At 40.6% G+C, this 17475-nt stretch overlaps 1 protein-coding gene across 9 annotated transcripts in view; it reads right to left on the bottom strand.

Moving 5' to 3' along the window:
- Positions 1 to 642: 642 nt before the first annotated feature.
- PPP2R2C (protein phosphatase 2 regulatory subunit Bgamma) overlaps positions 643 to 17475 on the bottom strand; it is a 201576-nt gene continuing 184743 nt past the window's right edge. For all 9 annotated transcript variants that reach the window (XM_074865706.1, XM_074865711.1, XM_074865707.1 and 6 more), the window contains 2 exons: positions 12656 to 12747; positions 643 to 3503 (listed from right to left, as the gene is read on the bottom strand). In XM_074865706.1, coding sequence (XP_074721807.1) covers positions 3212 to 3503; positions 12656 to 12747 — 384 coding nt within the window. In that variant the 3' untranslated portion in view covers positions 643 to 3211. The remainder of the gene's footprint in view (positions 3504 to 12655; positions 12748 to 17475) is intronic.

The raw sequence follows: 17475 nt of genomic DNA, 5'->3' as shown, positions 1-17475 counted from the left end.
ATGTTTTCCTAGCTTTAAGCGTGTATGGCAAGCCATTTTTTTTTTTCTTTTTTTTTCTTTCTTTGTTTTTTAATTTTCCCCTGGGGTAGAGGTAGAAAGAGAGCGGTGGGGGGAAAGAGGGATGCTGCTCTGCTGGTAGCCCTCTGGTTTGTCACCTGAGTCAAAGCCTGTCTCACTTGGGAGGCCAGGTCTGGACACATCCCAGACATCCCTCATGGTCCACTGCACTGGGAGGTCTCCAACCTGGCCAGTGATGACACTAATGCCATTTTTTACACTGTGATTGTGTGTGTCCCTTCACATTGTGCATGTCTCTTATTCTATCTGGAGGAGACTGAGACTCAGATCTCCTAAAGTCTATCTTGGGCTATGAGCAGAGGAAAAAGCTGGTCCAAGATATGAACCAAAAGTGTATCTCCAGCTCTGCTGTAACTGTCTGCACACACTCTTCATCATGCTAAACCCCCAAGTCAGTCCCACTCACGGCACTGTGTTTACTTTTTTACCTGCCACAACACTTTAAGTTCATGTAGTAGCTTGCCCTGTGAGTCCCGATCTCTGTGACTCTTCCTCCTTTGTAAAAGGAGCTAAACAACTCTTTCATGTCTAGCTTAAAAATAAGCTGTGCCTTGAAGTCATCTATTTATGCCTTTTTGTTTATAGTTTTATTGAAAAAGCTGGTATTAACATATTTATATTTTTATTCAACAACAGTTAGCTAATTTGTGCAACACAAAGAATGCAGCCATGAACAACAGCTTTCAAAACAATCAGATTTACCAACTTTACCATCACTTACTCTACACCACTGAAAGCTCAAACTAAAAAGAGAAAGAAAGTTGGAAACGTTCACAATGACGATGTTAACTTTCCATACATTCAAGGAACCAGGAAACCGATCTGCAGTAGTGATGTCAAAGACAGGAACGGAATACTGGTCTTTGAAAGGTTTCTATTTATTACCTCTATAATCACTTCATGGTATTTTGGTTGGGTATTTAATTAGTTTTATAAAGCTCCAAAGATATATTTCTTTATTTAATTTTAACATGTTCTTTTTGGTACCCAAAGCTGTAACGGAGTAAGGTACTTCAAATTAAAAACAAAGAATTGTTGTATTAAGATCTGCTTTATAATAAGTTATCTATAGAATCTTACTTGAGAATGTTAAAAGCTAAATATATGTTCTACAGTACTTCTAGCTGTAATTGCCAATATGAGCTGATAGCCTTTTTTTTTTTTTTTTTGAGCTGCAAAGGTTAATGGAGGAGGCCAAAAGTCAAAGAAAGTGTATGACACCCTCGAAGCAGTAGTTTGGCATTAACAAGTTTTCTATACAATTTACCACATTCTTAAACCTTTTTACAAGGGGAGAAAAAAAAGCAATTTTGTTAAATTTCATTAGAATAAATATGTACATATACTGTCCGTGCCTGCTACAGCATACAGTATTTTATAAACAAACATTCCTCATTCCCTTTGAAATTAACCTACACATTTCATACCGTATGTGTTTAGTGTGGCTGGAAACTGATGCACATGCGTTTGTGCTTCTACACACAAAATATACAGCATTGATCTAGAAAACTTCAAACATACAGATTTCATGTGTTGTGTTAAGATGCCATATAAAAGCTGTAGACTTTTTTAGTTCTTGTAAGCAGATTTTCACCCACCCTTTCCCCCAAACCAAAATATAAAAGCATGCAGATCCCTTCATCAGTACATTCTCCACTTACGAAGAATCAGTGCATAATGGCTTAAAGACTTTTTTATTTTTTCTGAGGAGTTTTAATATGGGCAGATTAACAGGTCATCTGAGTTGTGCTCTTTTATTCATGGTTTGAGGAGGAATCCTTTGGGATAGTAATTTTTCTGTCAGAGCTATTAGGGATGCAGCAGAACTTTCTTTTCCTGGATTAAGAGGACTCTGCCCACTGCACCGTTCCCATATAATTCCTGCATGCGCTACAACAATTGCGTGTACTTTTCCATTTACATCACTATTCATTTTAAAACAGAGATAGATCTAACAGTATTTATGAAGAAAGTTTTATTTGGTTTGGAGTTTTTGATTTTTTATATTTCTCCAGGAATTTTTGCCTCCCAGCAGTGGACTCATTTAAAAGCATTAAAATTCACTGAGCAGTGCTGCATCTTGCAGTACCATTCCTTTTACAGTTACACATACCACGGCATTGCCTGTATTCCCCAAAGGCCAGGATTAAAATAACCATGTTGCAATCAACAAACAACTTTCTGTAGTGTCTAGCAGTGATGCAACTTTGTTCCCACTGAAGTCGGTGGTAGCTTTCAAGGACAGCACTTCTAGCCAAGGTTTCCAGAACTCCAACCCCCAAACGGTAGGACGGGTTTGTGTGTAAACTGCCAGGCTGCATCTGACCAGCCAGTCCCCCTGGAGTGGCAATACCAAGTTTTTTTAATAGTCCTCCATGTGATGAAGATACTAGTTATTGTTTTAAACAGAGCAAAGAGATCTATAGAGAATAAACTTCTTAAAATAAGCTGGCTGAGTAACTATACCAGTCTGTCACTTATTCACTTGGGAAGTCGAAGCACAAAGTAATGTGAATAAATAAATAAATAAGAGGGTGTTGTAAAGAAGGGAATGGGACGGGTGAGACAGGGCAGCTTTTCACCAGCAGGGATTCTGCTTCCAGTTATAATTGTCATGAGGCCTCTCCAACACGCCACGTGCTCTAAAGGGAAGTGGCTATTCATTCACTCAAAGAGGCTTGGCTTAGCTGAAAGACAGAAAAATGTTACTGAAAAAAAAAAATAATCAAGAGATTGAGACAAAAAGCTCTAACAATGTGGTAAATGCTGTGGACTGCAAAAGCAGGCAGGGCACCAGACCAGCATGGTCCTGTGAACCATTGAGACCCTCGAAAGGACTGACAGGAGCTGAGGAGTCTCAGCCCTCCTCAGGAACACTCCCAAAGTGAATAAATACCCCTGTTTGTTTAAAGGAACCAATACAGACCACAGTACTGGATTTGCAGTCGTGCCTTTTACTCATACAGTTGCAGTGATGGAAAATAGTTGGCTTGCCACCAATAATGATACAGGCTGAGGGATGAAAGGATGCAACCTACAGATCCCACCACAGAAGCCACAATTTTTGTGAAGATCACATCCTTCTACAACTCTCAAGAGGCTGGTTTGTAAATATAGAGGGATATTGATAAATCTAGTGCATTTCTGAGTTCACTTTATCCTGAAATATGTACAGATTGTTTGTCGCTGCTATAGCAATGATGTTCTCAGTTGGGTGCCACGCTGTGTGCAAGATCTTCTTAGTAAAGTCCAAACTGTCAACACTGATGTCATCTTTCCTCCGTTTGCCTCCGACACAGACTCTCCGGGGCTTAAGAATAGCTCGTGGTTTACTGCTCTCTCGGGATGCCTCCAAGGTAACATCCCGTTTGGTATTTCGGTCAAACATTCGAAAAAAGTTGTTATATGCACCTGTCATTATCACACTGCAGAGAGAAAGAAAGAAAGAGAAAACATAGTTATGCAGCAGCTTGTGGGAACTCTACTAATGTGACTGGATCAGGACAGCTGAGCTTTAACCTTAGCATAAGATGTCTTCTGGTTTCAGCTGGGAAAGAATATAAACCAGGTTCTTTCCCAGTACTACCCAGTGTGAATAGTTTTGTTTGACTAATGCCTTCCCTTTCCCTATTAAGAGTATTCAGTGAAAATTACAGTTACCCAAAAATCACATCCTGAAGCACGCACAAGTGTCAGGACCCTGACACCATAAGACTGACTTCACAATAAAAGTAATATGATTTAATAAGCTATTGTTAATTACCCTCCAGCTTTTTATGAGCATTTAAGGGTCATATATTTCAGGCTTCTGTCTTCTCTACAGCTTTACCTTTTCTGACTGCTGAGATTTACCATGATTCCAGAAACAGTCTTCAAAAAAAAATTTCCAACCTTTTGATACAATAGTAAGATTTAGTACATAATTATGTATTTTAATGAGTATTTGGAAGAAATGTGTTTTGAAAGGTTCTGAAAAATCACCCTGAGTTTGCACAAGTGAATTCTTCCCAGAATAAACCCTTTTCCCTTCTGAAGCCATAGACCTTGCAAGTGTCTAGACACTATTAAAATTTGTATCTACAATGCTTCTTAGAAATAAACACATTGATAGACAGGATTCTGTCATCTCTTGTATGAAATCTGAATGAAGCTTCAAGACAGGATATATATCTGGGTCTGGGAGAAAGGGCCAAAACCCAAACCTCAATCTGTATAAAAATTACCCCATTAATCAGCTTGTAGTTTGAAATAATGGATTGCCAGTTGCTTCATTCCCCCAGTCCCTAGGGGAGGATATTTTGTCACTAACTTTAATGAATTCAGGATTTCATCCATGGCCCTCAGGTTATTGGATTAGCATAATCATGGGTTTCAGAGCCTTGTTCGAAAGCTCATCCCCTGTGAACTTTTTCCATATGTGAAGCCAGGGCCATGTGCTACTCTCCTGTCTTGGCCACAAATAGGGTCTTTTTTCTGTATTTCCATGCTGGAAGGGGAATCCACCCCAAACAGTCAGGTTTCCACAGGAAAAGCTATACAGTTCTAAGATCAGGCAATCAGGAATTATTTGCCTTTCTAGTACAGCCCAACAGAGCATATTTCATGTGCTTCGCATTTAATAAACTAACCTCCATCTCAAATGACAGCTGCTTTAGCACTTTGCTGTTGTTTCTCACTTGGGGGGAATCTGCGTTGAGCAGCATACTGCCCAGGAGACCATGACATATGCAACCGTGGGAGAATTCAAAGGCATAAACTATACTCTCACTACAGACGCTCACTAGTTGATTAGATTAGATGCTCCTGGATTCAGGAGCTGTCTTACACTATGTGCACAGCCTCCAGCCAGTGCTGCCTTGATCTCATTTGGGGCCATTAGGAGGTACTGCAATACAAATGAATAATACACTGAGAAACGCACAAATGGGAGCTGTGCAGCTAACTGCTTTTGCACTACAGCTACTGAGTGAGAGCGGCTCCACTCGCTTCAGAGCTGCTATAGGGTAACTAGGGCGGGTGAGCTGGATTTGTACACTGTGAATCACTAGCACGACTGCCAGCTCCATTCTGCTTCCATGTTTGCTGATGACATACTGGAGTTTGATGACAGCTGATTCCACACTCAGCTTTTTGCAGCTCCTGAAGTGCTAAAGGAAACTGCTGCAAATCAGACAGGCGTAGTACAGAGACAGCGTGCGCTGCCCTCAGCAACAGCTCACAGCCTTCACCTTGTCGAGAGGCTGCTTTCCTGAGGTCTGCAGGCAGCACACCGCTGGCTGCACCGCCGCTACACTGCTGAGTTTGGGGATGGGCAACAGGGGCACTTGTCCATACGTAGCTGCAGCCAGCCCTGGCAGGGAGCTGCCTTGCTGCTCTCCAGAAGCAGTACCTGCCCTTGGGTTGTCTGCAGTGAGGTTTCCCTTACCTTCCCCACCCACAAAGGCCTGGAGCAATCCTGCTTAGTAAGGCACAAGTTAACAATCTCATAAGCTCAAAAAACAAGAGTCAGTGTGACAGCTTGATAAAACGTATCCCAGAAGCTGCAGAAAGCCTATTGATCAAGATTAGTGCCCATTTCAGAAATTGAATCAACAGCAGTAAATCTAATGTTTCACTCCTTCCAAATCACCGTGTCTTGTCATTACAGCTCCTGCTGTAATGGTTATTCACAACAAGAAAAAGTCGAGGTTATTTCATATCTCAGCACTAGCATACACAATTCGTGATGCAAACAGCCCAGCACAGTACTGTGCTTCCCCCCCCCCCCCCCAGGCAAAATTTTGAAACGGGTTCATAACGCTGGCGCACCCTGTGCCATAGGCTGCAGAGCCGTGGTTCCCAGGGGAATGAGGAGCATCCCTCCTGATGAGGGCAGGAACTGTCAGGGGAGCAGTTTTCATGCAGGCACAGTATCAGTGCACCAAATGCACAGATAGGTGTTTGTCGAGAAATCTTATTTTAGGAGGTTTTGCTTGCAGTAAAACTGCCTTTACAGTCCATTTGCTTTTTAATTTCTTGAACTCTCGCATTTTTTTAAAAGTCTGCTTTGTTCAGTTGGATTTACTGCAGTTATTTTTTTTAACATATGCAGATGACTACTTTTCATGCTGGCCCTGTTTTTCTGGAGTTTAATGGCTCAGTAAAATATAGCATTATGTAAATGAGAAAGTGCCCATTCTTGTTCAAGGTCACAAACACAGATGGATTATAACCTTACCTGCTGCTTAAAATAACAATAAAAGAGAGTGAGAACTAGATATAAGCCTGCAATTTATTCCTGTTCAGGAAAATATAATGTACAATAATGGAATGTATGCGGTAAGAAGAATTTTTATATATCTATATTGGAATAAAAATTGTAGCTGAGTATAGGAAGACTGTTCTGTATTTCCAGACTCTGCTCTGCACAGCAGTGTTATGACAAATGCTTGCACAAAACCCTTGCCAAGTGAGGCTGGTTCAAGAAACCAAAGCAAGCCCCTCACCCAAAACACCCCACACTAATTCACAGGTGTGTAAGGAAGCAGCCCGGAAAAGCTCTGCCTAACCACCTTTAATTTTATTTAGAAAGCAGGTTTACAAGTTGTGCTACACATGATCAGAGGTACCATCATCTCAGCCATGCAGGGGTATTCAGAACTCCAGTGCACACACTCCAGAGCACCCTGAGGAGCAGTGTTTGGCTAGCTCCAGCTGGAGCAAAGCTGCTGATGGACTGTACCCAGCTCAAACCACCACAGCTACAGGCAGCATGATTAAAAATTATAATCATTTTAAAATAGGCAAAAAAAGCAGGAAAAAACCCAATGGCAGTGACATGGCTACTGCTGCCTGCATTTCACACATCAGCAGCCTAGCTGGTGCTCTGGAAGGAGAGGCAACACCCCATATCTGCAGGGCCCCGGATGCATTCGCACAGCTCCGCACTACCCCTCCTGTGCTGCCCACCAGGGGAACACATTTTCCTCCCTGCATGGCGCTGCTCTGCCGAACACATGGAGTACTCTGTGTTTCCTCTTTTAATGCTGCTCCAAGCAAGGTCTGAGGGTTTCTGGCAATTCTTCGGGTATGCATGTTTTGAGTGACAACACAAAAAGCTACTAATTCGTCCAGCCTGCACTGACAGTGGGGCTTTTCTGCTTAGTAATGATGCAATCTGAGGCATCTCACTGCCAAACTTCAGTCCTCATGGAGGGTCACTATGGCCCAAAGTCTTATCCTTTTTTTTTGTTTCCTTTACAAGCAAGACAAATGTATTCCTACAGAAGGTAAAAGGGGAAGCAGAAAACCCCAGTGCAGACCAATACTACTTCTATTAATTGACTTTCCTTCTTATTCACTCCTTAGCTATCTTTCTCATATCTGTTATTCCCATACTTTGTTCAGATTTCTTTACTGCAAACGAAGCTCTTAAATGTCATCCATGTTGCGGCCATCCTCGCACACAAAGTTTTTATCAAAATTGCTCCATTCAGCTGCCTTCCTGGATGTCAGGGTTTGCCCCGAAGCTCTGGAGATATCAGCTGGAATTAAGGCTTGCTTAAAAAGCAAACCATACTTGCTTCACATTGTTTTGTGTTGGTTTTGTTGTGGTTTTTTTTTTTTTAAAGACTCTTTTATAATAATTTTTGGGCTAACTCTGGCCCAGATTAGTCTTCCTAGATGCATAGAAGTTTTTTTTATTCACCTGCAGATTTCTGTTGTCTGGAGAAATTCAGCTCATGTCATAGTTTCCCTCCTTCACTGTTGCTCAAGAGACCATGGAAGCCACAGGATGGTGTGACAGGACTAAGGATGGGCACGGCTTCAAGGACCAGCACACACCAGGCTTAAGGATGATAGAAAACCAAAAACAGCCCACCTAACCTGCTCCTCACTGCAAATGTGGCAGCAGAACATCATTCCCTTAGGCAAGAAAGAGAGGACATCGAATACAAGCAGGTGTGAGGGGAGGAGACTCAGAGGGCAGCTTCCAACAGAACCTGCCTCTGAAAAGGAGACCCTCGAGGCACCCAGCATGAAAAGGGGCCACTTCTCTGACCTGAAACCATCTCCCCAATTACAGTTTGAGCCCCTAAATCTGCAAGATTTCACTACCGTGTGTACCAGTGCAGACCAGCACATCTGCAGTCTCCTGGGATTGACATGCAAGGTCCACCAGACCTGGTTTCATGACAAGCTGACCTTATGAGAAGAAAGGATTGGTTCCAGGAAAACTCTTCAAAAACATTTTTCATAAGAATGAAAAATGAGATTTATTACAACAAAGGGAAAGGAGAAAGTACTGTTGCAAGCAGTGGGGGCCTGCTGGCATATTGGGGAATTTTTCTTTACGCTGCCTTTGTAAAGCAACTGACTCCCCACCACAAAGAGGGAACTTCTTTAAACCTCCTGGTGAGTATGCTGATGGAAAACCTGGAGACATTGGATTCAGGGATGTGGCACTTCAGTACAGCTGGCTGGGGTAAGACTGGGAATAAGAATAGGGGATCCCCAAGTCCTTCCAAGCTAATATTTGACATGCCAAGCCTTGAGAACAAAATGATGTCTTCTAGCTCTCCAGCATGGAGCGTGCTGCCAGACAGGAATAGACTGTAACATCTCATCCCCTGGGACCTGCCGATTCCACCTGATTAGAGTGAAGGCTGATGGATATTCAGTGGGATGAATGACAGTTCAGTAGGAAAGGACTGACTGAACAGTCGTATGTGACTTCACTCATCTGCTTACAGTGTATCACTTATCATGATGGTGTTCAGAAGTCTCCCTGGAAGGGTTCCTATACACCCATTCATTTGAAATCTTAAAAAAAAGGAATAGTAATTAAGGTATCCACTTACTACCATGTAGAATTACTATGTTATTTTTTTCTTTTACTAGCTTCTGTAACTCACAAACAGTTGCAAAAGTGCTAATTTTTGAGGTAAAACTGATATAACAAAATGAGTTTGGTTGACAATGGGAAGATAACAGTGTCATGCAGGTCATTATTAAAAGACTTGACTTTGGAAGTGAATGGAAGAACTAAATAAACTGCTGTATAAATAGAGCTCACATATTCTACATAGTCATGTAATGATGTATACACAATAAAGATGGCATGATTTTAGGGTAATATACTCAACTACAGATAATATGTGATCATCTGGTTGAATTAGTGTAAGACCCCTGCTTGACTCCCTCCCCTGACCACTGCTGTTGCCAAAGTACATAGTGATTAATGTGCCCTTCAGCAAATGAGATCAGCTCTGTCTGATCGTATTAGTTCCTGTTCATTGGAGTAACTGAGCATCAATCACGTTCTAATCAGAGATCACGTACATTGATTTTTTTTGTAAACAGCCTCACCATCAGGTTCTCTCGTAGCCTAGATTAACTTCTTAGTAATGACAAAAATTAATGAAAAGTATTTTCACCTAAATAATAAACATGCTTTCATTTTTAACTGAACTGAACTACAACTGTCATTGTAGTTTTAAAGTCTTCAAAAAATAAAAATAACATGTTTAGAACTGCAGTTATTTGTTATGTATACATATTAATAAGTACTGTACTGCAGCATCTCTTAAGAGTACCATTGTTAATAGGCATTGCTTACCTTTAGCAGTAGTCCTTTTTAAAAAAATACATACCAAAAGGATCAAATTAAGTGACCTCACTATTCAAATGAACTGCTCTTTAAGAGTTACTGGTACCCAAATATAATTTAAATTATGATCCACCAAAAAAAAATTAATCACTGTAGTGTGTAGCAAAACAATACTTGTCATACACAGAAGCAAGAAGCTCAGAAGAGTGATTGTTCATCAAAAGATGAACATCAGTGCTAATATATTTGTCTCTTAGAAAGAAACAACTAAATTAAAGAGAACCCTTATCTTTTGTCAAATGTTGCCAGCTACTCTACTCAACAGTTTCTTACTATCAAGAGCAGTGTATTGTGTTTAGTGACAGATTTGGTAATTGTGCGTGACTAACAACGCCTCAGTGTCTGGGCAGTACAATAAATGAAGCCCTCACAATCTAATGTTCCCACTTAATAATTACTTAATGCATTGATCTTTCTGATCTGTCAAGTAGGACCAAAAATATTACACTCACTTTAAATCCTGATATTGAATAATATTTCTATTATTACCAGGCAACTATCCAGAGAGCGGTCTTACCGCATTAATGAGGATGGCAGCACTTCATTTGACTACAGGAGAAAGACTCTGGGCCTGGGAAGAAGTGGCTGTCCATCCTGTACAGTGCACTGGGAATTCCCATCAAGGATAAACAAAATGGTTTGAAAGGACCTGAAAAGCCCTGAATCTCTGTCAAAGTTTCACAGTATCTGAACTACCTGATTGTGCTGTTGTTCTGTGCCAGATTTAGGCAGGGATCAGCACTATCCATATTTCCAAGAAATGCTTTAATTTTGGTATTTCTAGTAGGAGCAAACTCAAGTAGTAACCAGTCTACCGAAACAACCTTCTCTTAAAACATCCATTCATACACGAGTTTGGGAGGTTCAGCGAAAAGCCCCAAAACGTGGATCTTCCCCTAAAATTTCTGTGGGTCATTCCCACTTTCTGACCATATCAGAGCCATTTCCACAACAGTTGGTGCCTAAGTTGCAGTCATAGCAATCTGGGAAGTATTTTGTCCAGTGTGGTCCACCTATGTCATTTTTAATGGCCAGCAGTTTGTATCACAGAGGATACTCAATGCTGAGTTAATGCTTGTCAGAAAACACATTGACCTAGCATGCAGATGACAGAGATAATGGAAGTATATCGTTTCATTTACATAATAAATGATACAAGGTAAAAGTTTTATTTTTTAGTAAAGACAGAATCTCTCCATTGGGCAGGTACAGGAACTGAGCAAAGGAAAGTAGTCTAAAGAGAAGATGCCTACCGTACAGTGCACAGCATTACACTTTATCTGTATTTGTGAAACACAGTACTGGAAGAGACCTTGTTCTGCACTTCCTAGTTCAGAAGTCATGCTTGTCACTTTAACCGATGTTTCATATAACTGCCTTCAAATATTTCTTGAGCACCATTATCAAAACAGTTGAGCTTCTTACATCTCCACTACTCAGGACAGGAAGACTGCTCCACACTGTCACTGTCTGGTGACAGGTATGAACTATGAATTTCCAGGTTATAATTACCTGTTGTCACTCAATACCTCTTTGCTGTGGTGTCATTATCATTCACATTCATCTTAGCTAGATCCTCTTCCTCCCTATGTATACCTCCTTGATACACTTACTAAAAGCAAGTATAACCTTGGCTTCTCTTTTGTCAAGCTGATCAAAACCAAACTCCTGCCCTGCCCTCTCTTTAAAGCAGCTGTTTATTTGCCCAGTTAGTTTGTTCATCCACCTTGGAGGTGAAGGACAAGAAATGTGTAAACTGCAGTCCAAATGTCTTTGAATAAGACCCTAACATAATGTCACCACTACCTACTCCTTTCTCCGCTGGATATCCCAGTCTTGCCCATTCAAGGATCACATTTGCCTTTTTGACAGCTGCCCCACACTCTGTTTCATTGTCCTTGCCCAGTCCAGGGGGGCAGGCCTGCTTCAAATACAATGAGATGGACCATTTTTCTCTTTCCCAAATGAGAGGCTAAGTGAGCTGAAGGCACAGTTCCAGGCTCTCAACGAATGCCAAACTTTTGCCTCTTGGCTCGTAGCTCTGCTGAGCCAGGAGTCACTGTGTGCCATTCAAAACTGCCTCCTGTGCTCTCTTTCACATGCATTTTGTAGTCTGCTAATCCCTTCCACAGTCACCGAGAATACAAATGTCCCTGTGAGTTGTTTCCAACTGATAAGATGAAGGTTTCTGTTTTAACTAAAATCCCCACCTTGCATCATACTCTTGGATTGGATCCATTTTTATTATCCCAGTCCTCTCACCTGCTCAGTTACTCCCGCAGAATATTCCTACTCCTCAAAGCACTGCCACCATTTGCTAACATTATGGCATTAGCATATTGCATCCTCGCTCGCACTCTCTGACTTGTGGTGTCAACAATTCTCATTAAAATATTCAACAAGATATTACGTCCCAAGATAAAAACAAGGACCTCTCCTTCAGTCCATAGGGAAGGGGTCTGCTCTGATGGAGGTAGGGATCAGAAGAAACTCTCATTTGGCAGCAGTCTGCAGAGAATCGGTGGATGCCTGTGACTGCCTTTCCTCGCTCCCTGTTTCCAGTAAATGAAATGAATTTCTGAGGCAACTCATATGTAAATACAGGATCACACAAGCTTCCTTAGTGTGTTGGTGGGGCTGTGCGAGTTGGCAGCACTCTTTTTAAATTTTGCAGCCTACTTATGATTTTGGTGAAAACGGACAGAATTTGAAGGGTTTTTTTCCCCCAAGGCACGAGACAAGATTAACAAAGTATACACCATGTCTAAGGAGGACACAACTGCACCAAACAACTTTTATCAACCTGAACACGCATGTGAATATGTAAATTAATGTGGAAAATAACCATGTGTAACACTTTACTTGTTCCCCATCATATGGGAGCTCTTTTGCTAAATGAAGACAGTGATGGACATAAGGATGGGTTACCTGTCTGATCCATTCCATGCACATTCAAACTTGTCAAAGATGCAGTCATTTTCATAGAGGGAACACAACTTGCTCCTAAGGTAATCATGGACCTGTTTCAAAGAAAATAACTGTTGTTATTCTTGAAATAAAACAAAATATAAAACTCCACAACAAGCCCCCCATTCTCTGCTTTATCTCCCACATTCACTTCCAAAATATTCTGCACAGATTGGTAGCTTTGCAGAAGATACTGTCTTTAAATGTTAAAGAAGCTATCTGTATTTTTCCACAGCCCAATTAACCAGGTGCTACTGAATTATTGTTGCAGGAAGGCATGAAGCATACCTCCCTCAGCAGGCTGCAGACCACCCCTCTTCAACATACTTGTTTCCTGCTTGGGTGATTTTCTCAGTGCTAGCCTAATTCCCAAAGACATTTCACCAGCTGATACCCTAGATGTGCTAATTAATGTGCAAGAAATCTAATTTAAATAGTAACAAAAATGTCATATTCCAAGATAAGTGGACTCTCACTTGTGGCAGCAAGAACTTGACTCTATTAAAAGAGCCTGTATGGTATTACATATATTTGGGTAAGGTATTTCAGAAGCCAAATACAGTACAAGGCTGTAGTTGCACAGGCTGGAAATTAGAACACTAATTTAGCCCAAGGATATCTCCTATTTGGCTGAGACTTAAAAACAACATTGTAAATTCTCACTTACATACTTGAAAAGTGGGGCTAACCAGCAGAAGACCTCTCCTCTGGGCCACACATCTCTGCTGATCAAGGGTTATCATAAAGAGATAGATCTCATGCAAACCGTTTCAATCCTTTGCTCAATTTGATTAGTTTTCCTTCTGGATGATTGGTTTCATTCCGCAAGGAAATAATGAGCTAGAAAATCCCTGCCTGGAGGAATTTACTAATGCACTTTCACTCCTGACATTTTCTTCTAGCTGTTGCAGCAACTGTAAAACAAAGATGTGTAGATGGCCTCTCTGAGCACACATACCAATCCAATAGCCGAGAGGCATAATTTAGCTCTGGCTTACAGAGGTACTGGTTCTTGCAAGTCCAGGGAGACTGTTCCTGCTCATGGATGTTCAGCATCCTCCTCTGGCCTGAGGGCATAAACATTTCTTCTACTAAGGTAACTTCTATCAAGACCAGACAAGGGACAATGACCTTTCACTTATATTTTCTTTAAAGTAACCGTTTTCAGTAGCCAAATTGTTCAGTAGCCTAAGAATATTTGTAATGTAAGGTTATTAAGGATTATAAATTTTAGTTATGGATCAATTTTCATTAATAGATGAGTGAACACTGAGCTGTATATCAACAGATAATGTCTTATACAGCAAATAACAGGCAAATGGTAGATGCAGATAAAACATTTCACAATTAAATGCATTTACCCTCATGAATAGGTCAGAACACTTCCAGTACTGATGCAGTTTCTTGCACTCCCTGTAATTAAAGCCTTTAATTTTCTCTTTACTTAAAGCTTTTTTATGTTAGAGGTGTAATCTGTTACAGAACTGGAGTTCTTTCCTTTGATGAGCTCCCAACACTCATTAGAAATAGAAAGGTTGGGTAAGGCAGAAGGAAGCAGATCGCATTTGCCTCATTGTCATTTCTAGGTCTTCCTCTTGTTGCCATTTCCAGCAGCCATCTGTCATGACCACTGTCATGTATACACCCTTTGTAAAGTGTGCCCAACTCCGCAGCTTGGAGCTGTGCCTTTCTATCAGCTCTGTCAAAAAGCATTTTGCAGTTCCTCTCTCAGATTTCTTACTGATCTCTTCAAGGTCTCAACTCCTGTTTTCTTGCCTGACTATCTGCAGACTTGCACTACTACCTTGGACAACCAGCTTGCTCTTCATGTGGACCCTTCGATTACCCCATTTGACCACATTCAGACCCTCAGAGTGACTGTGAAAAAACTAACTGGAAGAAACACTTAATTTTCACCTTGTTTGCATGTTCATATACCACTACCAATTGAGGCTAAAATCAGATTTGCCTTGTCTGTTACATTTTGGTTTTACCACATATGAATAGAACTTGAATCCAAACCAAATTCATTCCTAACTAATTACAAAAGGTATTCTCCTTTTCTTCACTGCACTGTTTTAGGTCAGACCTTCATGGAATTATCTAGTAATTCCATGCTCCAAACTAACACAGCAACATGACTATGTGGGGAGCTATTTCACCGGGACTGAACAGTCACAATCAGGAATTGCACTGGTAAGTGACACAGGAGTCCAAATCCCTATGCAACAGATGCTGCCAAAAGTGGATCAAGCTATTATCAGCTTGTTCACCTCTGGTTGCTGCTGGTATGGTTTTGCTTGGATAAGTCACCTGGCAGCATCAGAAGAGTATCCTGCTAGGCATCAGAAGAGTATCCTGCTAGGCAGGGCTGCCTTGCAACATTCAAGTACTGGCCATTCCACTGTATTGCTTTTTTAGTGCTGTCCAGTGCACCAAACTCTGCCCTTTTTTCTTTTATATGAAGCATAAAAAGGAAAAAATTATGTTGAATCACTGTCAGCAGATAACATGTTTCAGCAAGGCTGCAACAGCTGCTCTATGCAATAGCATTCTTTTAGCCACAGCATGATAAGAAAAAGAATTTGCATGAGAAATTCGATTTTTTTTGCAATACTAAAATTGTAACCTGATAATGAAACAGTACAGTTATAGACTTCACTCTTTCTTACAATCCTGTGGGGAAATCTCCTGTTGTGACTGTCTTCATGAGTCTCGCAATCAGACAATATCTAAGTGGCTACCATGCAGCAGATGAAACAAGAAATTCAATCTTTTAATGAGTATCTTTTAATCTTTTAATGATATACATGTCATCCTAATTATGTGGATACATAACTGAAAATGTTAGGTTTATTGGTTGCCTTCAGGTGATCCACCACAAAAAACTTTCTGAGATATTTCCAAATTTATATATGGGATTTATGTATGTGAGAGAGAGATACCTTTAAGACAAATTATTTAAAAGAGTAACGTAAACCACTTTTTCTTTAGAACAGAATTTTCTACTCTCTGCAGCTGAAAAACATGAAAGGTTGTCCAGAGCAGTTGGACCATGTGAATCCTATGGAGTCCTGTGCTATTGGCTTCCTAAGGCCTCTGAGTTCCAGATTCTCCTTTATTTGGCTGCAATGCTCAGCAATGCATCTATATGCGATGCATCTTCACAAGGTACTGGATAAATATTTGAAAATGACAGGCAATCCATAGATTAAGATAAAGCAGCAAGAACACTAATATATTTGCAGGGGTTTTGTTGTTGCGGGTCTTTTTTTTTTTTTTCCTTTTTTTTAATAAGCTTCTGATTGCAATAATCAGTACTGAAAATTTTACATTATACTCATTTTTCCCAACTCAGCATGGAGAAATATAACTTTTTAATTGGCCCCACTGTTGGGTGTCAGACTGATTTAAAGGTGGCCTGCTTGTTTCACTGCTACCTACATGAGCAAAAAAAAGCAGATGTCAAAGTCAAGACAAACAGGTTGGCTTGACCAGCTATTCCTCTCCAGGGACAAGGTTGCCTACGCCATTAGCATAAGTATAAAATAATATATTACCTAAGTTCCCCAAATCTGAGATACAATTCTGTTATATAAAACACAGTCTTGCCCTTACCCTCCCACTCCATTTTCACAGCATATCAACATTTCTAACACATTTAGCATTACAAGTACTGCCATTTTCAGAGCAAAACCAATTCTGTAGTTTTAAAGGTATACAGGCTCAGACTTCCCAATACTAACAGGAGACACACTGAAGAGTATCCACCAAAATGTAACGGGTGCATTAGAAAACACTGGGGCCCACTTTGTCTGCTAAACACTAGCTAATAAATACCTCCAACATTATTGATGTAAAATTCTGGTTGTTTTGACAAGGCACGCTGCTCTCATTACATGTTATTTGAAAAGCAATCTTAATTATAGTTACTGTGAACTACTGTACCCCACCTGCCATTATATAGACACAGAAAACAAAGGACTGTTCCAGCACTGACGCAGGACTGTCTTTAAGTAAGCAGTATGAACCAGATGAATTACATTTTTCCTACTTTGCATACTCTTCTGTAGGTAGCTTAACAGTTTTTCTCATTGCATTTTCATAACAAGCAGTTTCTGTGTCACAGACATATCTTCCTTCTTCAAGGCAGAGTCAAAAAAATGTAAGCTCAGCCCTCTATTGCCAAACAGAACAGATGTCAGAGTACAAACTCAGTGCTGGCTGGAGCCACTGGCATTTTGTCTGGATAATATCGCAATGAATTCAGGCAACCAGATGTGTGTGTCTGGTTTTTTTTTTGCACACTGCAGTGTCAGTGGTGATGTCAGGGTCTAACACTAATCGCTTCTACAACTAGGCACAAGGGAGAGATGCATAGATGAAGCTTTAAAAAAAAGTTCTGAAATTACAAAGGTGTAAACTCTCAGCAGTCCCAGTGGGAGCAGAATGCTAAGAAATGCACAAAATCCTTTCCTCAGTTTCTTTTAAATGTTAATAGCGAAATATATCACTGGAAAACAGATGCCAAAGTGAAGAGATGATTTCTCTTGTTAGAAGCATCGCTTCTTTCAAGAGCCTAATCCACAGAATCCCTGACTCCTGAGGCCTTACACTTCCTTACTAATGCTGAAATTGCCCTTTTCCAGCTACAAGAATGCCACTGTGAGGATTTTAACCACCTTGATTAGCAGCTCTCTTAGTCAGCTGCTTCTCAGACTGAGCAATGAGAAGTTTAGGAAAACATTCAGTTTTTGAACTGTGAGTTGCTTTTATACTGT

Source organism: Strix uralensis, chromosome 4 (genome assembly GCF_047716275.1).
Source record: "Strix uralensis isolate ZFMK-TIS-50842 chromosome 4, bStrUra1, whole genome shotgun sequence".
NCBI lineage: Eukaryota > Metazoa > Chordata > Aves > Strigiformes > Strigidae > Strix > Strix uralensis.
The sequence above is the reverse complement of the archived record's forward strand: the minus strand, read 5'-3'. Positions and strand labels throughout refer to the sequence as shown.